Here is a 23,126-nt window from a genome sequence, read left to right on the forward strand (position 1 = left end):
AGTGAAGTAAGTCAGAAAAAGAAAGAGAAAAACGGGATTATCTCATTTATCTGTGGAATACAGACTACTGGAAGAGTAAATGTATTATAGTAAATGGGAGATGCCTAACGCATCTTCAACCCCAGTATTTAAAGAGGAGACAAAGAAGGAAAAAAATCAGTGGGGAAGAAGAGAACAATAAGTAATGGGTTACTAGACATAGGGCTTCAGTTAAACCAGTGATATGAGTAAGGGGTATAGCCATATACTTTGAGTATAGCCATATACTCAAAACACAGACTCAACAGGACTGAATACACAAGATCTAAGTAACAATCATTGAAACTTTGTAAGGTACCTGTCAAGTTGACAAGTGGGGTGGAGTGGGGGTTGGGATGGGGAGAGAATCTGGGAACACTGGGAGAGGGAAGTTGACTTTGGTAGAGTGATAGAATTATTGTTGGGTTATTGTATGCCTAAAATGCAACTATCAGTAACTTTAAAAATTATGGCTCTTTAATAAAAATTTCAAAATAAATAAATAATTAAAAGGAAGCAAATAAAAATAATAGTATCATTACAAATTACATTCTGGATTTTTTAACAATTGGCAAGCAAAATATATGGATATTCATAAAAACTGCAGTTTTAGAAAGAATTTCAGTTTTAAAAAAAGGCACATTTTTTCCAATATGAGAAAAAAACCTCCTATGCCCTTACAGAGAACCAGACTTTCTCCTTTTGGGCTTACTCAGAGTGAGTTAACTATCATGACTGATGTTTACATGTGAGGAATAAGTATGGCATGCTCCTCATGCAAGGGGGAACACAGATTGCAGAAGTTTTAAAATACATACTTTGGGTGTGGAATTAATCTTGGGATAGAAACCAAAAGGCAGAGATAACCTACTCATAAGCAGTAGATGACCTGGATCATCCCATTCAAGACAGGTGGGGGAGAAACACACATATCCAGTGGTGCTAAGAAGGAGGCAACTCCAAGTTCAGTGCTCAGTGGACCACTCAGTATTTGGATTAAATCAAGGATTCCTGCATGCAAGGCATGCACTCAGCCCTATTTTATTTTATTTATAAATGTATTTATTGAATCACTGAGAGGACAGTTACAAAGCTTTTGGGTTTAAGTCTCAGCCATACAATGATGAAACACTTGTCCCTTCACCAGTGCACATTCTCCACCACCAAAAACCCCAGTATACCCCCCATCCCACCTCTTCCCCCTCCCTGTTTAGCAGACAATTTCCACATTACTCTCTCTCTACTTTAATTACATTCAATATTTCGACAGCCGGCCCACCATTATTATTTGGGATTTCCCCCCAATACTCAGACCTGCTTAAAAGGCAACACCAGATATTTTTTTTTCTATTAATGATTATGAATAGCATATGATGTCATGCGGCCACAATAGCGGCCACACAGTGTTGAAATTGTAGAATTTTAATAATTAAATCTGGAGGGATTTCTGCCAAAAGCCACTGGGTTTCAAGATTCGTTCATGTGTCTCTGGGATCCTGGCCACTAAGCAGCTTAATCAGTAGCCAGAGGGGCAGTTCATGGGTGGTGACTCCGGGTCTCGATATCAGCCCTATCTTCAGATACATTGTGAAGTGTTAAAGTAGAGCTCAAGGTAAAAATTCTTGATAAGAATACTCCAATAAGAAGTGGATCATTAGGTCAAGGGTTTTGAAAAATTTTAATCAACTACACTGTAGCTAAAAACAGTGGTTTCAGAACAACTTCTTGTACCAGTTGCTCTCATCTTCTAAAGCAGGGCTGAAAAACCTTGTTTCTGACAAGGGCCATGTGAATATTTGTAACATCTTTTGTGGGCCATTAAATGTAGGCAGACTGGCTGGGCAGCTGATGAAAAGCATAGATGTCTGTCTCATAAAATACTTAGGCCATATACAGGATTTCTTAGCCTTGTACAGTATCAAGGGCTAAACATTCCCAACATTTTAAAGGTTTAAGTGCATTGGAAGAAAAACTGAAAATGTTCTAATAGAGAAAGTATCTAAATCCTAGAATAACTGAGTTAGGAACATGTGTAATCATTCCCAGAAGTAATTTGAGTGAAGAATAAGAAATCAATTTCCAGAGTGTTTTTGAATTATTTAAAAATCACCTCTTTTGCTGCATGCCATGAAATTAAGAAAAAAAAGATATTGTTCATAAGTAACCCATAAAATACTTCAGTTCATATTTTGTTTAAATCGCTATTTAAACTGAATTTTGAAGAATAAAACTATCAAATGAAATATTAAAAAGCAGAAATAAAGCTGTCAATTAAAATATCTAAAAACACTTCCAAAAACAGTTTAAAACATTTTTTTGTGAAGCTCCCCTCTTGTCACAGGTGAGTTCAGACCTGAGAGGTTATTCTGAGTAACACTGATCAATAATTTGGAGGAAGAGCAAATCCAGCTATTTTGACTCACTATAAGTGTTGCTTATAAATAATAGCTGGTTCTTTGAATTTTGAGTATGCACATACCCCCCCAAAATATAAAGGGGTCATTAGTACAACTTGACTTTATCCTTAAGTCTTAAAATGCCCACATGTAACACAATGGCCTGGGTTCTTAACAACTCAAGTTTTAATACAAAGGCAATGCATCATTTTTCTTTCATATAAAATCTTAAATTGCAAAGAAAATGTTCTCCTAAATGCAGAAATAAAAGGCAAGTATTTGTGATCTAATTAGTAAGTTCAGGAGTTGGTGGAGGAAGGAAAAAATATAGCTAATCGAGACCAAAATAGCAGCTATTAGGTCTGAAGAGCAAAGTTCTAAGCACTGCAGAAGAGCCAGAGTATGAATAATACCTACTCATAATTCACCTGGGCCATTTGCCTGCTGTGAACCAGTAAATGACAAATGAACAGCAGAGTGATGATGCCACTTTACACCCTGAATAAATTCTTTGTGAAGAGTCTCTCACCACCAAGGTACAGACTGTCTTTAAATAAAAAAGGGACTGATATTGCCTCAAGCAGATAAGTTATCACAACAGTATTAATAACTCAAGCAGGAAGGAGAACTATATATGAGGAAAGATCTCAGGGTTAAAAGGTTGGACTAAATCTTTTTTCCAACTAGGTCTATGGATCCGGAAAATGACAAATGCATTTTAAAAAACAGACATGTGCTGTGCTTGACTTTTACTGATTTCTCTGGGTATCTGTTTTGCTTCTCACTTCTTGACTGTTAGAAATAGCAGGCCTACATTTCAAGGTGGATGTAGAGATGGAAGCCAAACTTTCTGGATGGAAACAGTTTAGCTACTAATTAGAAAGAACTGGAATGTTGAGCCATCTCTTTCAGATTCTAATTACAGGTAAGACTGCACTCCGATCTCTCAGCATGCTGAATTCACAAAGTGTGAAACTAAATATGAGAATTTCTGTCCTACCTACAAATAATACTAGTCATCGGGCCAATTTGAATGAAACCCCAATGTGAAGTAGCTACTCAACGCAGAGACCTACCTGGTCCCCTAGGACACTCCTCTGAGATGTGGGATGAAATAGAATATAGACCCAGGTCACCTGCTGTGAACACAGTGTCCACATATAAGATAGCAAGTCTTGGACCTGCAGGCAGGCACATGAGAGAAAGCATATCAAGTCCAATGAGCATCTATTTTTTCCATGCCTCCTGTGACCACTATCTTCCAGAGACTGCAGGAGTAATCCCCTGAACCTTTGTTTTCTTTAGATGACAGTAAAATCCTTGGTTATATTATTTTTATTCTGGGTTCTCATTTTTTTAGTGTTTTTACCCTCTTTTGATCCCCTTCCTCTTTTCAAATCGGCTAGAACACTCAACACGCTTCCTGACCTAAGGCCTGTCTTCTCTCTGAACACCACTTGATAGATGAAACCTGACCTTTGCCCCCAAGACTGATCTTCCCTTGGAGTCCTCCCAATTATAGGATGCTCATTCTCTCATACCTCATGTAACCCGAAATTAGGAGGAGAGGCCAGTGTTTTTTCTCTCTCCAGGGTTGTTTGCAAGACATTATCCTTCTACAGATTAACTTCTCCTTTGAGCTTACTACATCTGGTAACATCTTTCATCCCCTATTTGATATTATTCTTTTGTAACTCTCTTCTATACTCAAACCTCTGACTCCCTCCCATTCTTGCTCCAGGTCATACATATAAATCTTCAAATTGTTATATGTTGTTCCACCATCACCCAAATTAAAAAAAAATTACCCCCTGTGCCTATGAATAGAAATTTTTAAAATATTTTATTTAAAATTTTTTTAATTTGAGGCTATAAACAGATTAAGATAAATTTATGAGAGTGGTAAGGCTGAATCCAGTAGGACTCCTATTCTTGGTAAACATGTGAATATGGAGCTGCATACTGGCCATGTACAAATGGAGGCAGAGACTGAAATTCCATGGTCACAAACTATGGGGCATGGAGGGCGTCTAAGAAGTTGGAGTGGAGAAGGAAGCATTCTCCCACGGACTATTTGGTGGGAACATGGTTCTGCCAACAACTTGATTTCAGATTCTAGCTTCCAGAACTCGAAGAGAATAAATTTCCTTTGTTACCAGTTATCTTCTTTCTGGTAATTTGTTAACAATAGCCCTGGGAAACTAAGAAACATAGAAAAAGTAATCTTCCCATATTATGTCCTCTCAACTACTTTGCTTCCTCTCTACCAATGACCTATACTCCTGGTCAGCCACCCTTTCTCATCCATGCCATGCTTGTTTCCAAAGTAGTCAACATTGAAATGTGACTGACATAGCCTCTGTCTAACTCCTACAGAGTATTCACTATTCAACTACTCTCATTTCTATTTATGTCTCCTTTACCTGCTCACCACCCTTCTGGTCTTTCATTTTCTCCTCATTCCATTTAAATTCCAAAATGTTGTGATCTAATCACAACTCACTTGCCCTTTTGCTGTTTGTCACATTTGTCTGGCAACACTTTGACCCACTTTCTTCACGGTCATGCGGGAACTACTGAGGTTAACTGCAGAAAATGACAAATTGGAAAAGTGGAAGTACTAAAGATCCCATGATACTAAACTCCACTGACCGCAGTGGGCCCTCACAATTCTCAGCAATCCTATGATTCTCTAGATACTTCAGTCTCTAAAAGTTTCTGCATAAAACCTACAGGTATCTAGTCTGCCGTATCACACTCCATCCTTCCCACACGCTACCTCTTTACTTGGCATTCTCAGTTTTTGAATCCAGGTGGAGGGATTTGGGAGGGAATGATTTTGAGGCATTGGTGGAGTGTAAAAAACTAAAGCACACCAAGGGGCGCGTGCACTCTCGGACTTTCTGGGTGGCTCTGTCTCACCGCCCGCGTTCGGTGCTCTGGAACCGCTGTGTATGGCTGTTGGTCAAGGGCAGGCGACAGAAGGAATGAGGACCAAGCTGGTTGCTGATTAGTTACCATTTATTCAATCTTCCATCTTTCTCATCTCCTGCACTCCCACCTCTGTCCTCTCTCTCTGGATCTGCTGCAGCATCTCTCTGCTTTCTCTAGTCTCTCCTCCTCCTAGTCTCTCCCACCTTGCCCTCTAGGCTACACCCAGCCAGGTAGCAAAATCAACATAAGAAAGCCTTTCCTGAGGGCAGGGCATTCCAAAGCCCTTCCTGACTCTAAAGGTTTTTTTCCTTTCCTTAGTCCAAACACTTATTAACATCTTAATACTAGTTATTTTTGTATGGACATAGCAAGAGATACATTGAGGCTTGCAAGGCAGCTCTCCTGGCAACATCTTGCCACAGGCTCAGACTACAGCACTCAGGCCAGATTAATCACTCCTAACCCTAGCAGGGTCCAAATCTAGTTATCACTGTTTGGATCATGACAACATTTGTCCATGATCAAGCTCTTAACTTATAGTTAAGCATTAGGCACTTTGGCCAGGCCCATCTCGATGCCAGGGTAGCACACAACTCACTGCTTGCCCTGGGTCTGTCTCGTCCCTCGTCGGGACCCTGCTTTTGGGGGTGGTATGAAGTAAGGGCAGCTGAGGCTTAGGTCAAGAGAATAGATGAAAATATCATGTAGAGTCAAATGACTCCCAGGTTACAAAAGCATAGTATTTGCTAAGTCTTCCTGTGTCCATACAAAAGGACATTGCTCTGAATAAACTATGAAAAGGAGTCAAGGAGAAGAGAAAAACAATATTTACAAGTCAACGGAACACTAAGAAAGAAACTACAAATAAAGAGGAGTGGGAGCACTGTAATGGGAGTAACCCAATAAACCTAAACTACCTGAGGCTATGTAATCCTACAGTGGAGGAATGCTGACACTGGTCATCAGTGTGGATTTGGTACATTTTATGCTTGCAACTCTTGCCCACACGCCTGGCTGTCTTTCCCGGGGCCCCTCGGAGGGGATGGGGTCCAGCTTCCCTCCCCGCCCCGAGCAGAGCTCCCGGCAGCCAAAGACCACGGGAACCTAGCCACAGCCATGCTCAAGGCCCCTCTCCACACGTTCAGACAAGCCTCACGCATGAAGATACCGGCAGAGGAACCCAGGTGTGTGTAATTCCATCAACGGCCAACATCCAGAGACTTAAAAGCAAGCTCCCAGAAGCCATATCTTATAACCTACTTCTCCCTCTGGGAGAAACTAACAAGCTTCTGAGAGTTTCCTGCCCACATGGGACAGCCTTGCAAGCTTTTCATGGTGTAGTCATATGCTAAAGCCAGTAACAGGTGGATCTCATTCCTCTGACCCTGAAAGAGCCTCCAATGCAGCATCATTGGGAAGGTTGAGTGGAGAGAGGCTTCTAAAATCTCTGGGTTAGGAGGAATGGAGAGGTTACTTAGCCCGCTCGAGAAACCGACAATCAACGGGATTTCGTGATTCGTGAACTATTACTAATGGTACTGTAAAACATGGTATCTACATTACATATATAAAAAAGGAAAATATTTTAAAGACACACTCCATCCTTGCCTTCTTTTTTCTATGAAACATAACTTTCTTCACTTGAAGTTCAATTCCTTCTTTCTGTTCTTAATATCAACACTTAGGTCAGTGATGTTCACACTAATCTAGCTCTTCCTTCTCCTTTCTCTGCTCCTTTTCTATAATGCATCTTCCATTTGCATTTAAACATATTTAAATATTTCATATGACAAAAATATTTCCAATCTCAGAACCTTTGAAGCTATCTCTCAAAGTTGAGTTATGAACCTTAGTGGTTTTTATTTTCCTATTTCCCCCTTAAGTCTTCCGATCTGCCTAATTTGTTTCTGCTATCAATGCCACCACTAAAAGAGGTTTTGCAGAGCTTTCCACTGGCCCCCATGTCATTAAGACTGGTGAACACATTCATGTTTGTATTACTTAACCCTCAAGTGGCATTCTACCCTATGGATGATATTCTTTCCTTAGCCTCTTCCGTGGTGTTTGTGTCTTCCATGACATCATACCTGCCCATTTTCCCTCTGCAACCTCCTTTTCATCCTCTATGGTGATTTATCTTTCAATTTTTATTTCAAAACATTGATGTTTCCCAAAGTTTCCTCTGCTCGACTTAATCCACCTTTCTCTTACTCAGTGACACAGTTTTACTGTCTCCGAGTCACAGCTAATAAATATAATATCCATTCCAACCTCTTTTTTGAACTTCAGATCTAAATACCCATCAAGATTTCCTTATGGGTGTCTTCTAGGTTTGGACGATATAAGATATCCAAATATTGGTGCATCAGCCTCATTGACACCCTCTATCCTAGTTTCTTCCTTTTAGAACATAATCCATAAATGACATCTTGAGCATCTATAACACTAAAGTTACATTGGACTCTTCCCACCTTCATCTCTTAACCATCTTGTGTACCTCATTAACTATAGTTAAATTAAATTAAAACTTAATCCCAGTCTATTCATATCCCCTGCCTCAATAAGTTTTTAAAATATCTAAGAAATTATATAACTTCCACAAGCTCCTGTTTGCCCATGAAAATAAGCACTGTTCAAGTTCAGCTCTAATTCTTACTATTTCATATTGTGTATCCTAATCTCCTTTTTTCTTCTATACACACAAAACTACAATCAGTTCAATTTCTTCACTTTGCCGTCTATTCTCTCTTTTGCAACCTTAATCCTTATCTTTTTAGAGCCTCCTTGCTCTCTATTTAGAAACATGCTTATGGACTCATCTCTGAAACTCCTGTTTTACCTAAATTATACTATTTTCTCTTCTTTTGAGTATTCAGCTTGGCAAAGGCTAATGACACTGACTGATAAAATTCTGGCTCAAATAATGATAGAGAAATTTAGACCTAAATAAGCGTTCCGTCAATAAAATTTAAAAATTCAAAACAAGTACTTAAAAAAAGAACTGAAGTATTGGAGAAAAACATTAATAATGCTGGAAGAAATATTACTGAAAGATAAGGAGTCAACTAAGGAGATATATACACTTAAGCACATTTTCCCAAATATATTTCCTGTTCATGGGGCTAATGGGGGAATAGAACTTTAAAAAATTGTGGAACTAAAGACCTGAGTTTGGGGATGTCAAGATGCTTAAAAATTAAAGATCAGAATGCTAGAAAGGGTATAATTGCCACCAACAATGAAAATTAGAAGTCAGGATACAAAGTTCTCTCTAATTTTTTTTTTTTGGCCAGCTCATCTCCTACACAGGGTAACATTCCAAACACCAGTGAAAAGCAACTGCTGAAATGATGAAAAGGAGATAAGGATTTCAGAAGTTTCCCAGTACTGGAATATGGTGTTTAAGAGTCACTACTGATGGGCTGGAATAATAGTATAGCAGATAGAGCATTTACCCTGTACATAGATGACCCAGGTTCAATCCCCAGCATCCCATATAATCCCCTGAGCCCTACCAGGAGTGAGCCCTGAGTGTAGAGGGTAAAAGTAAGCCCTGAGCACCACTGAGTCAGTCTAAAAAAGGGTCACTATTGTGAGGGAGTTAGAAAACACTTTGAAGTTCTCGTTAAAACCCAGGAAGGCTATATATCAAAAATAGAGCAAAGGATAAAAGAAAAACGGTAAACTATTAACTCCTGAAAAAATTCACATAGTCCATAAAGGAATTACCAAAGTATAACAAACTAAAAATATGTACTTATTAATATGGAGATTAGTATATAACCGCAGTAAAAATATGCATAGAGGTGAAGCTAAAAATTCAAGACCTGAGATAAAACAGAATTGTGATTTTCCTTAAAGGCATAAAAGGGAAAGAATGACCATCAGAGGGGCAAATGAAAACAAACAGTAAATAGCAAAATGGTAGACTAAAATCCACTGTGTTGATCATTACAGTAAATGCAAACATACATGACACTTCAATAAAACAGAAATCATCAAATGAGAGTAATAAATCAACACCTCACTATATGCTATTTATATAGAAAATACTTTATAAATATAGAGAGATGTGACTTGAAAATTTAAAAAGATAAGACAAGGTATACCACATTAATAACACATAAGTGAAAGAGAGAGAGAGAGAGAGAGAGGGGGGGAGAGAGAGAGAGAGAGAAGCAAAGTGCTTCCCATAGAGACTGGCTGTGGGGAGGGTGGCAGGAGGGATATGGGGGACATGAGTTGTGAGAAATGTACACTGGTGGAGGGATGGGTATTGGAACACTGTATGACTGAAATCCAACCATTAACAGCTTTATTACTTTGTATCTCACAGTCGTTCAATAATAAAAAATGATCACAGCTATATTAATATCATTCAATGATCCTATCAGATTACTACCAGATCAAAGAAAATAAGAATATTTGATAATGACAGTTTCATCAATTCACCCAAAATGTCCAACTCTAAGTAACAGCTTTAAAAGAAATAAAACAAAACTGACATATACTAAAGGCATAGATAAACAGATATAATTAAAGGCATAGACAAATCCCCATAGTTTTCAATACCTCATCTCAGTAATTTGTAGAAAAAATAGATACAATTCAGTAATCGCAGATTTTAACACAAATATCAATGACCTTGGCATTCATAAGACACCAAATTTAACAACTAAAGAATGAATACTTAAACATTCACCAGGAGAAACCATACATTGGGTCATAAAGTTTTAATAGTTGCAAAGCATTGAAATTAGAGTATATTTTCTACCCAGATTAAAATTAGATTTGAAATTAATAGTATAAGCCTATATCTCAATAATTTATTTTACTTTTTAAAACCATTTATTGCTTAATCCTTTTCATCCAACTTATCCTAACTTTTCTATTGGTTTCAATTTTTTCCTCACTTTCTCTTTATATTGTAGTTTAGATAACATGGTTACAATAGCGTTTATGTTTATGGCTTTAGCAAGAGTTTGTTCACACTACAGATCATGCAGGCCCACCCCTGCAGAGTTTGGAGACCTCAAGGGCCATACATGGCAGTGCTCGGGGGACTATGTGGTGACAAGCTATATGCAAGAAACGTGCTTTAACTCCTGAACTATCTCTTTGGCCTCTTCACCACTATGTCACTACTTATGTCACTACTTGTTGGCCTCATCCTACATGCTTCCTTCCACTAGCTGATTGTTTAAAGGTCAAAAAAATGTTTTGATCCTCAAATCTAGGCCCTTAAAAATATTTAATTCAGTATATGGGTAATTTAACTGAATCTGCAACAGTTTTTGAAGACAGGATGTGCATTTCATCTACTTCTGCATATAATAAGGGCTACTGCTTAGGTAAAGCACTATCAAAAGCACTTTAAAGTTATAGATCCTTGCAAGTGAATCTTAAAAATCTTGTGATAGGTAGTTTTAGACCTTGGGGAACGAAGGCAAAAGAAGAAAACCTCAACTCATGATCAAAAAGTTATTAAGTTAGAGAACCAGAGACAGAATGGCGAGCTCAGGCAATCTAACTCCTCAGTTATGTTTCTTTTCATTTTTATTTTTTCTTTTTGGGTCACACCTGGCAACGGACAGGAGTTACTCCTGGATCATGCACTCAGGAATTACTCCCAGTGGTGCTCAGGGGACCATATGGGATGCTGGGAATTGAACCTGGGTCGGCTGCGTGCAAGGCAAACGCCCTACCCACTGTGCTATCACTCCAGCCCCTTCTTAATCACAGTGTTTGATTCAGTACTCACAGATTGGTAGAGGGCAGAAAAACAGATAAGTAAAATATCATAATCAATGCAGATGTTTTGACTCTCCCAATAATATCTATGACCAATATCCAAATCGAGAGACTTAGTAAGCTACCTTATCTCCCCATTTGCATCTATAACTAACATCCAAATCGAGAGGCTCTTAGTATTCCACCTTATCTCCCAATTACAAACCTGCATTATAAAAAATATACAATAACTGAATATATATTACAAAAATAAGCTATAATGGCCAGAGAGATAGTACAGTGCATAAAATGCTTGCCTTGCACACAGTCAACCCAGGTTCAATCCCTGGCACCTCAGATATGGTCTTCCTGAGCATCTCCAGGAGTGATTGTGAGTGCTAAATCAGGAATAAGTCCTGAGCACCACTGGGTGTTACCCCAAAACCAAATTAAAAGTATATAAAAATAAGCTATAAAATTTTAAACTGCTTCATGTGATAAAATACAGCATTTGTATTTCCATAGTTCGATTTAAGCAATTTATCTATTTCTAACTTTGATATGTCAGGTATTCAGAGAAAAGATATGGAAGGGTTATTGAAGAGGTAAGGAGATCTATCCATGTAGTCTTAAACCACCTAGAAAAATATAATTTCTTTGATCTTAAGTAGGATTCAAGATGCTCTGTATTGCTGGGTGTTATAGGAATTAGACAGTGATTCAAGTTCAGAATGAAAAATCGTCATAAAGTCACTTTGTCTTCTTTCCTCTGTATATGAGAACAATATTTGCTCCATAGGTTGTAAAGATTGAATCAGAATGGATAAGTACCACTTCAATACCTGGCATATAACTGATGAATGTTAGAGAAAAAGGTAGGCAAGAAATCAACATTTCAACTTACAAGCCTCTTTGTATTACATGACAAGGGAGTTTTTGAAATAAATTTTATAATAGATTGGCCTTTCATGAGATGTCAAATCCACAGAGTATACTGCACAGTAAAATTTCAAGAAGAAGTTCAAAGGAGATTGAACGACCTCAGGCTGAGCCTTTGTCTCACATTTTACACAAACATGGTTTGTTTTTTAGAGTAAACAGCACTCTCTATAGGAAATAAAATAGGAGTTTTATTCAGTTAAAAACTTTTAAAATTCATGTTACCTGTAAAATTGTGCTTAATCCTGGATTTTGAGAGTCTACACAACTCTTCAAAAGAGAAGGTTAAAAAATAGGAATAAAATTTTTTCTGCAAATTTTCCACTTGATAATTTTACCTAAAACAAATTAAAATTATTTTTGCATAAATCAAGAAGACATACAAAATACTCCAAAAGGAGAAGTAGAGTCTCATTCTGAGCCATAGGGTCTGAAGTGGGCATGTCATTCTTCGACTTTTTTGCAACAACACTGCTTCACTTCATCAATTTCTCTTTAATTATCCAGAAGATCAGTGAAATAATTTTGGTCTCTAAAAACTATTCATTAAAATGTATTCCCATATTCTTCCTGTTTTGAGTTTTGGGGAGTTTTGGATGAATTCCACACAAAGGAATGTGGAAGCTGGGATTTGGAAAGATATTGGGAGTTTCAGATACATCTAGCAAAGCCATAGCAGTTAAACAATTGTCATTAATAAAGTTTACTGTGACAGAAGGATTAGGAAATTCTCTCTGAATGAAAATTCAATCTTTAGTTACCCATTCAATTCTGTTCTTGGGAAAAACCTGACAAAATTTATACATTAATCATGTTATCGAGAGTGAGAATGAAACCTGACTTGGAAGGACTGGGAAGGAAGTCATATCTTTGGGGGAGCAGGGTGTTGTTTGTTTTGTTTTCTTGGGGTTTTTTCCAAAATTTTATTTTGATAAAGCACCATGAATTGCAAAATGATTCATAGTTGGGTTTTCATAGTCCTATCACGAGCTCTACCACCAGTGTCAACTACCCTCTACCCCACCCTCACCCAGCATCCCGCCACCTGTCAGCTATCTTGACAGACACCTTTTTAATCTGGTTATTAAAATTTGAGTCTTGCACTTTCACTGTTGTCAATTCTGTGGTTTAACTCCATCCTTCCCTGATACCACTCATGTATCTTGGTCTCCTTATCCCTGGCCCCAATCGATTCTCATCCATCTCCTCAACTTCCTCTTCACTCTATTTATTCCCTTCTCCTCCCTAAAGGAAGTCATAGCTCTCATTACCCAAAATGAAATGATTCTTTAAGCTAAGGGTACACTTTGGGGTCCCAAAACTGTGTCTGTGGAAGTGTTATAAGATACACTGGTTTCTAGGCTACCTGAGACTTTAAGTCATGGTGATTCCTACATGCATCTTTTTGCATCTGAACTGTCATCTAGGATAGGAAATTAGCAGCTTGGCCTAGGGCTGCTACAGGGACTCCTTCAGGAGCTCTGGGCACTTCCCAGCAGATGGACTGTGGTTTTATCCTACCGAGCAAAGTGATGCCAAGTGGTCTATGCATTTTGAGTCTGGATGCCAAGTTGACTGAAACAAGATGGTCCTCCCACACAGAGTGCATAGTAGATACAAACCAAATGGCAAATAATATTCCCGACTATAGAAGAGCAGTAAATTTCTGGTCCCTGGAAAAACATTTTCCACTAAAATATATTTAAAAAATTTTTTGCAGCCTTATTTTGTTTTTGTTTTTGTTTTGAGTCTACACTTTGCAGCCCTCGGGGTTTATTACTGGCTCTGTGCTTAAGATCACTTCTGGCAGGCCTCAGGGGACTATATGCAGTACTGGGGATCAAACCTGGGTCAGCTGCACACAGGCAAGCATACAACCTGCCGTACTATCTGTCTGCCCAAACATTTGCATCAATTGATAAAATAACTCCTCTCAATGTTTCCTGCTCATGATTCTGAGTTTTCCCAATGTTCAAGGCACCTTTTAGTTCCTGAAACTGTGCTCATTTAAGAGGGAAATAATAGTGATGCTACTTTCAGCTAATAGGGCAAGAAGACCCATAAAGAGAAGGACCATTTTGGTTTTTATTTTAATTTTTAAAATTTTATTGAATCACTGTGAGCTCCCATGTTTGGGTTACAATCACACAATGATCAAACATCCATACCTCCACCAGTGCAATTCCCCACGACCAATATCCCTGGTCTACCCTCCTTTCCCACCCTCCCCCTGCCTCCATGGTAGACAATATTCCCCATACTCTCTCTCTGCTTTTGGGCATTACGGCTTGCAACACAGACTCTGAGAGGTCATCATGTTTGGTCCATTATCTACTTTCAGCATGCATTTCCCACCCCAACTGGTTCCTCCAGCCATCATTTTCTTAGTGATCCCTTCTCTATTCTATCTGACTTCTCCCCTCTGTTCATGAAGCAGTCTTAAGAAGACCTTTTTATACCTAAACACAGCACCCAACATTACTGAAAAAATTACAGTAATTTTAAACAAATATGCATCAGTCAAGTATTCAAGTTTGGTGGGGAGTGAATCTGGGTTGGTAGGTGGAAGGCTGTGGTCATGAGTGGTGGGTTTGGAGGTGGGAACACTGTATGCCCAAAACCCTATTGTAAACAACTTTGTAAATAACAGTCTAAATAAAATTTAAACAAAAGATAGTAATGAAGAGGTAGGAGGATCAAGTCATACAGGAGTCACTAGGATCTATGAAGTTCTAAATTTTCTTTTCCTAAAATATAATGAAATTCTTATACTTTGGCTTCTTTTCCTTCTAAGCTTTTATGTCTTCACAGCATGACCTTTCGTTCCAGGGCTATTCTAGTGATAGCTTTTGAGTAACTTTTCTTTCACTGAAGTCTGCGTTCTCCCTAGAGCTCACCTTAGTTTTATCGCTGAGTCTCAATTGGCTTGAAATACTCTTGACTAAAAGTGGTCAAGGTCAACAGTTGACTTGTAGTCAGCTGATGATGTTTGATGTCTGCCTTTTATGTTCAGACCAGTTGCGGGATTACATATCACTTTACTCTGTAATACACTTAGGCTTCCAAAAAAACCTATGTGCTAACTGTGAAATTTAGTGGCTGATAATGACGGGTATATTTAGTAAAGAGAGAGACAAAACAGAAGAGATACATGCATAGTTATAGTATGTGACCCAGAAGACTAAAACCATAGAAAATGGGCTCAACTAGCAAAACTATCCTAGAAATGGATAGAAGACATTTCAATTAACTAACCCCATTTTTCTGGAAAAAGTGGCAGTTTCTTCTCTATATAAGAAATACTCGAGTGCAATCTTTCTATGTCTGTCCCTCTCTTTCTGACTCATTTCACTTAACATGATACTTTCCATGTAGAACCACCTCTGTACAAATTTCATGACTTCATCTTTTCTAACAGCTGCATAGTATTCCATTGTGTAGATGTACCAGAGTTTCTTTAACCAATCATCTGTTTTTGGGCACTCTGATTTTTTCCAGATTTTGGCTATTGTAAACAGTTCTTCAATGAACATAGAAATGCAGATGTCATTTCTACTATACCTTTTTGTCTCTCCAGGATATATTCCCAGGAGTGGTACTGCTGGGTCAAATGGGAGCTCAATTTCTAATTTTTTAAGAATCGTCCATATTGTTTTCCAAAAGGGCTGAACAAGTTGGCATTCCCACCAGCAGTGAAGGAGAGTCCACGTCAACACCGGTTGCTTTTGTTCTTATGGATGTGGGTCAGTCTCTGTGGTGTGAAATGATATCTCATGTCAAGTGAAATGAGTCAGAAAGAGAGGGACAGACATAGAAAGATTGCACTCGAGTATTTCTTAGCCAGGATCCCCTCCTAGGTAGTAAGCAGATGATCAGTGGTGACAGGCTCCTATATCTGTGCTCTAAACCACTGGCCCAACCCTAATCAACAGATGAGTAGAAAACAGTATGACTGCTTTCTAGTATAGGACAATTTCTCGGCCATACCAGACTCTTCCTTGTCTGGCAGGCAGAAAATTGAAATGGAGGTTGGGAAGCTTGGTCATGGTCACATGACATAATGGAGGAAGATTGACTTATACACTTTTAACCTCATGATTTTTCTACTGACCCCTAGTACTGGAAAGGAAAAGAAAAATACCTAGTTTAGAACAAAAACGAATGAGAAAAGTCCTCAGGGAAATCAAGTCAAAGCCTTTTTAAAGATAAAAATCTCCCTCAGCTTTTGACTCTGCCATTTATTTCAAAGTGCCTCTGTCAACTCTGTTCCATTGGTCTGAAGGTCCGTTTCTGGCTCAATTCCTTGCTGTTTTAATTACTACTGCTTTGTAGTAGAGTTTGAAGTTGGAGAAGGTGAGGCCACCCATCTTCTTTTTCCCAAGAATTGCTTTATCTCTTCGTGGGGTTGTATTGTTTCATATGAATTTCAGGAGTGTTTTGTCTATTTCTTTGAAAAATGTTCTGCATATCCTGATAGGGACTGCATTAAATTTGTATAGTGCTTTGGGCAGTATTACCATTTTGATAATGTTAATTATCCCTATCCATGAGCAGCAGATATGTCTCCATTTTCTAGTGTCCACTTTTATTTCTTGAAGTAGCATTTTGTAATTTTCCTTGTATAGGCCCTTCACCTCTTTGGTTAAGCTGATTCCAAAATACTTGATTTTCTGGAGTACTATTGTGAATGGGATTGTTTTTTAATGTCACAGACCCCCAAATATGTAGCCATTTAATCTTTGACAAAGGAGCAAGAAATGTGAAGTGGAACAAGGAAAGCCTCTTCAAGATGTGGTGCTGGGAAAACTGGATAGCTACCTGCAAAAAAAATGAACTTCGACCTCTGTCTAATGCCAGGCACAAAAGTCAGATCAAAGTGGATTAAAAACCTCAATATCGGACATGAATCTATAAGTTACATAGAAGAAAATGTAGGCAGAATTCTCCATGACATTGAAGCTAAAAGCATCTTTAAGGATGAAACAGCACTGATCATGCAAGTGGAAGCAAACATAAACAAATGGGATTACATCAAACTAAGAAGCTTCTGAACTTTAAAAGAAACAGTGACCAAAATACAGAAACGCCCACAGAATGGGAAAGAATATTTACCCAATACCCATCTTATAATGGATTAATCCAGAATATACAAGACACTAGTAGAATTGTATAAGAAAAAAACCTCCAACACCATCAAAAAATGGGGAGAAGAAATGAACAGAAGTTTCCTCAAAAAGAAATACAAATGGCCAAAAGGCACATGAAAAAATGTTTCACATCGCTAGTTATCAGGGAGATGCAAATCAAAATAATGAGATATCATCTCACACCACAGAGACTGATACACATTAAAAAGAACAAAAGCAACCAGTTCTGGCATGGATGTGGGGAAAAAGGGATGCTCTTCACTGTAGTGGGAATGCCGACTGATCCAGCCTTTCTGGAAAACAATATGGACAGTCCTTCAAAAACTAGAAATTGAACTTCCATATGACCCTGCAATACCACTTCTGGGAATATATCCCGAGGATGCAAAAAAGCACAGTAGAAATGACATCTGTACCTATATGTTTATTGCATTACTGTTCACAATAGCTAAAATCTGGAAACAACCCAAGTGCCCTAGAACAGATAATTGGTTAAAGAAACTTTGGTGCATCTACACAATGGAATACTATGCAACTGTTAGGAGAGATGAAGTCATGAAATTTTCTTAGCAATGGATAGACATGGAGAGTATCATGCTAAGTGAAATGAGTGAGAAAGAGAGGGACAGACAGAAGGACTGCACTCATTTGTGGAGTATAGAACATCACAAGCCACTGACACCCAAGGACCATAGGTACAAGGGCAAAGAGGATTGCCCATAGCTGGAAGACTGCTTCATGAGTGGAGAGGAGAAGGCAGATGGAATAGAGAAAGGATCACTAAGAAAATGATGGCTAGAGGAATCAGTCGGGATGGGAGATGTGTGCCGAAAGTAGATAATGGACCAAATATGATGACCTCTCAGTGTCTGTGTTGCAAGCCATAATGCCTAAAAGTAGAGAGAGAGAGAGTATGGGGAATATTGTCTGCCATGGAGGCAGGGGTAGAGTGGGAAAGGGCGGGTACACCAGAGATATTGGTGGTGCGGAATGTGCACTGGTGGAGGGATGGATGTTTGATCATTGTGTGATTGTAACCCAAACATGAAAGCTTGTAACTATCTCACAGTGATTCATTAAAATTTAAAAATAAATAAATAAAAATTAAATAAAAATAAAAAAAGAATAAAGTGCCTCTGCCCCACTACAACTGGCCCCAACTGCCACTGGTAAAGATGTGTGTGTGTGTGTGTGTGTGTGTGTGTGTGTGTGCATGTGCACACACATCTGTGGCTTGTTTTGATTTGAGGGAGAGAGAATACAAAAGGAACCATGATAAATAGGATAATCATAGCTCATATCTGGGTTTCCAGATTTTGTCCAACTCCTCATGGCTATGTATGATCATGTGGAGAAGTAATAAGCAACGAGGGGTTCCTGATAGAATATGGAGCCAATTTCTAATTTAACACGTTGACATGGGTACATAAGATGGCAGCTCACACTTGGAGGTTACTAGACTGACTGTACCAACAGAAATGGTTACTGTTGCCAAAATTTTGTATGGCACTTTAATTTGGCTCTGTCTGACAAATGAGTGCACTATTAGTGAAGCCGACGTGGAAAGAAAAACAAATTGCAGCACTGGCACCAACATGTTACCAAAGAAAAGGTCCTTTAAAAGCAATAGTAGAGGAGGAAGAACATTTGCCTTGCATGTGGCCAACCCAGCTTGATCCCTACCCCCCACCCCCAGGAGTGATCCCTGATTGCAGAGTCAGGAGTAAGCCATAAGCAACACTGGATGTGGCCCAAAAATCAAACAAAAATGGAAAACTCAGTATAGAGTATGACAACCAATTTTAGTTTGGACAGATGACAGTATACTGTTATTCAATCAGCACAACCTCAGGTTTTCATGTGAAGGTATTTTATATATGTGAGTAATATTTACTATTAGCTATCCTTTGGCTATGGTAATTCCTCCAATAATGCGGTTGACCATAAAATCAGATGAAACTTACAAGAACAAAGAGATTTCTGGGAGGGAAAAAAAATCTGACTCAAGACAATATTAACTCCTGAGTTACCAGCATACCAATATTGTGTAGAGATTTTGGAATCGTCAGCCCTCATAATTGTATGAGTTACTTTTTTTTTTTTTTTGGCTTTTTGGGTCACACCCAGCGATGCTCAGGGGTTACTCCTGGCTTTGCACTCAGGAATTACTCCTGGCTTTGCACTCAGGAATTACTCCTGGCAGTGCTTGGGGGACCATATGGGATGCCAGGGATTGAACCCGGGTCGGTCACGTGCAAGGCAAACGCCCTACCTGCTGTGCTATAGCTCCGGCCCCCGTATGAGTTACTTTTTAAAAAACTTAATTCATCATTATGCTATTGGTTTCTCTGGGTCTAAACACTGATACAAAGGTTTTGCCAGGACTGAAAAGAACTATGGGATGTTGAATACACAGACCCATTGACATACAGATCATGAAAAAGCAGAAATAACCTGGAAATGGAAGGGGAAAAACTTTGTCAAAAGAAAAATGAATTTACATGCCCCCACGTAGTCAGGAGCCTGAGCATACACTCCTCTTTGCTTCCCAAGTTGCAGTGGACAGAAAGAACAATCTCAGCATCAACAGAACGGAAAGGGCTGAGATTGTCATGTAATACAAGCACTTGCAAGTGTCTGCAGCAATCAAATGACTAGTAGGAGTAAAGAAAAATACATTCTGATGTTTAGAATTAACAAGAAAGGGTGTTCTGGGAGGAGTAAAAATAGTCTCTTCTGTGAGGACTGACAGTGACCTCAGAGCATCCTCTCCATCCTGGTGAACAAGGTACCACTTTTCTTGGCTCTACTGAATGCAGAATAGAGCTACAGCTGTGCGACCCAGGTTTGGAGGTGCTGGTTTTTTTTTTTTGGAGGTGCTGGTTTTAAAGTGGATCTGATTTTAAAAATAAATGTGCCCTCTCAAATTTTGTCCTCATCACTTCCATTTATCATCTTCCCACGGCCCTCTCCCCCAAAAATACTGCTTGGGAGGCAAAAGGGGAAGGAAGTAAGATGGGCACACAATCTGACCTTGGCTTCTGAAGTGGGTTCCAAGAAGCACAGGCGGTTCCCCAGACCCTCGGCTGCCAGGCAGAACTTCCGTTGCTCCTTGTGAATGTTGGCGATGCACTGGAGAACCACTTCATCTTCCTGCCAGGAGAGCAGAGACACAAAGGTGAGCAGTCAGCACAATCTCCCCAGGTTGGACCTGATGCCCAGGTCACCTTGCTATTTTATCAGCTACCCTGGCAATCCCTGACGAGAGGTACATGCTCTGCAGCATCATAGGAAGGATAGTTTGTTATTCATGTGAGTGCTTCTCGTGAGTCAGAGCACTCCTAAATCCTGGGGTGGAGTGAGTGGGAGTCAGTACGTGAAACCACATTCCCAGACAGCAAGGGCCTCTCTGCTGAGCACTGTCAACCACACCATCCAGGTGAACAGAATGTGAAAGTAAATCTATGAATCCCTCCAATACAGAATGAAATCTGTCAACAGAAGCAATATCTCTGAAATACAGAATGCAGTTGGTCAGATGTGATTGAAGAGAACAGAGAACAGAGCAGGAGACAAGAGTGTATCAGAGAGTTCATTTTGTGTCAGGTGATGGAGAAGGCAAGAGCTCTATGGTGATTGAGGTATTTAGTGGGAAAAACATTTGCCGGAAATGATAGAAGATGCTCTGGAGGGTAACAATAGGTCTTCTCAGTCATAGGAGAGGAAGATGGAAAGAATCCTTGAGGATTCCAACTGGAAGCAGAGATATCTCTTATATCCCCCAATGCCAAGTAGAAGTTCAAGTAAAGCAGCAACCTTGAATTCTCAAGAATTCTCCTCCCCCAGCCCCATTCTTGAAGGCAGCCTTCCTACAACGCTAGATATCTCACCCGAATGGTGTTGCCTGGTGATGGTCTGAAATGGCCACCCTGCACTTCCACTAAAGCACTCACCTTTTGTCCAACTTGAAAAGACTAAAGAGAAAAACAATTTCCCTACCGATCTCCATCCTTGACCCACCAATGTGTTATGCTCTCTAGACTGTCACTTGATCGACTATCAAACATGAAAAAAGTGTCAAGTTGCAGTTAAAGAAGTAACCAGAAGAGAACAAGTTGAAGCATCCTTCTTTGCAATCACACTCCTGTCACCACCTTTCTGCCCTCTACTAGTTTTTCTCTTCTACGGTATGAGAATGGCAAACTCACGAGGAATGATTTTTCTCAAACTGCATCTGCAGGGTGCCTAGTCATGGAGAAAAATCAAATCCTTTCATGTGGTAGAATGTGAAAAGAATAAACAGATCCCTGAAAAATATTCTGGTGCCCAAAAATTGGTTAGAGGGTACAAGAAAAAAAGGGGGGGACACAAATCAGACATCGACATAGGAAAAGAAGATTAAAAAATTCCACACCTGCACTAATGTCATTGTTCATTATGAAATTTAGTCAGTAATAAATTCAAAGGCTCCTTCTTAAAGTCAAGTTAGAAATCATGATCATCTTTCAAATAGTTACTTAAGAAAACTCCAGAATACCACGTTCTGAAAATGAGGGCTCAGTGACATCTAAGGAGAATAAGATCTATCCAGGCAGGATCTCCCGATGATCATACAGCAACTGTGGGCAGTAAACCATCCTTTTACAAATAGCACTGGAAAAGGGAAAGTATTCTTAGTTGTACAAATGTCAGAGTGGCATTATGTGCCATGCAAAGCAGACTCTGTGCGAGTAATCAGTATTAAGACATTCCTCAAAACACAGTTTTTCTGTTCAAAACTGGTGAGGACATCCTATTGAATAACATGGATCTCCCACTGGCACTTAATTCATCAGAGAATCAGGCATTTGCAAATTGTAGAAATGTCATTATGTATCAGTCATGAACCTTTGAAAATGGACGTTTTTCTCTTCAATATGTATCTCCGTTGCTTCCCATGGTCCTATTTTCTATTCCATTTTGCACCCCAAGGTGTCCAACTACCTTGGCTTGACCTTGCATGACCTGCCTAGGTCATTCCATTTTGTCATTTGAAACTCCCATGTCCTGTCATTCACTTCACATCAGAGGTTCCTGTCCAATTATGCAATATAGGAATCTGCCCTCACTTACTCTGACCTTGGTAAATCACTGGACAGAAGTACCTTCCTAGGTCAGCACTCTGAGCAACACACATATAGGGACGGACCATTGGCCCCAAAATGCCCTCTCCAAATAATTTCATTTTTATCCACATGCCATCTGGAACCATATGCTCAGTGCTGACCGGGTTGTTGATGCCACCTGGAGTGGCAGTCTGTACCCATCTTTGCTCCAGATAGCAGCTATTATCTCAACAAACTTCCAACAAACATCTGGAACATTCGAGTGCCTGACAGTGAAAGCTTAGCATCTAAGTTCCATTTGGAATTATAAGATGAATTAACTCAGCCCATTTTGTTACTTTTCTTACTCCCTGACAAAACCCAGAACACAAGCCCTTCCAGTGACCAGTTCCACCTAGATGACTCATCCCTGCAATGATCCATTTTCTTCTCTCACTATCCCTCTGCTTTGAGTCAAATCTGTTTATTCCCAGGTATGTTTCTTAGGAAGTCTTTTCAATTGGTAGTTGCAAATTCTTCTGTGCCTTTTATCTCTGTTTCTTCAAAGCTCAAATTCTCTTATATCCCCCAATGCCAATGTGAGACTCTGACTCTTCTATTCAGGTGCAAAACCCCTTCTATTTTGAGGCATGTGATTGGGCAATCTCCACATCTTGGACTGTCAACCAACATCTCCTTCCATAGGCCTGACTTTTAATGACAGAAACTCTGACAACTTTATTTGTGAATTCAGCACAAATTTGTTGACTATCCTTCAGTGACAAAGCATTCTGTCAGGCCACTATGGATGGCACATGTTTTATGAAACAAGACCTTTGCATATTGCACTAACAGCCTGACAAGTCTGGACAGACTCT

The 23,126-nt window shown here is 39.3% G+C and overlaps 1 protein-coding gene across 6 annotated transcripts in view; it reads right to left on the minus strand.

Moving 5' to 3' along the window:
• Positions 1-23,126, minus strand: part of RYR3 (ryanodine receptor 3) — a 605,205-nt gene that overhangs the window by 390,319 nt on the left and 191,760 nt on the right. For all 6 annotated transcript variants that reach the window (XM_055132600.1, XM_055132599.1, XM_055132596.1 and 3 more), the window contains exon 2: positions 20,198-20,317. In XM_055132600.1, coding sequence (XP_054988575.1) covers positions 20,198-20,317 — 120 coding nt within the window. The remainder of the gene's footprint in view (positions 1-20,197; positions 20,318-23,126) is intronic.

Source organism: Sorex araneus, chromosome 3 (assembly GCF_027595985.1).
Source record: "Sorex araneus isolate mSorAra2 chromosome 3, mSorAra2.pri, whole genome shotgun sequence".
Lineage (NCBI taxonomy): Eukaryota > Metazoa > Chordata > Mammalia > Eulipotyphla > Soricidae > Sorex > Sorex araneus.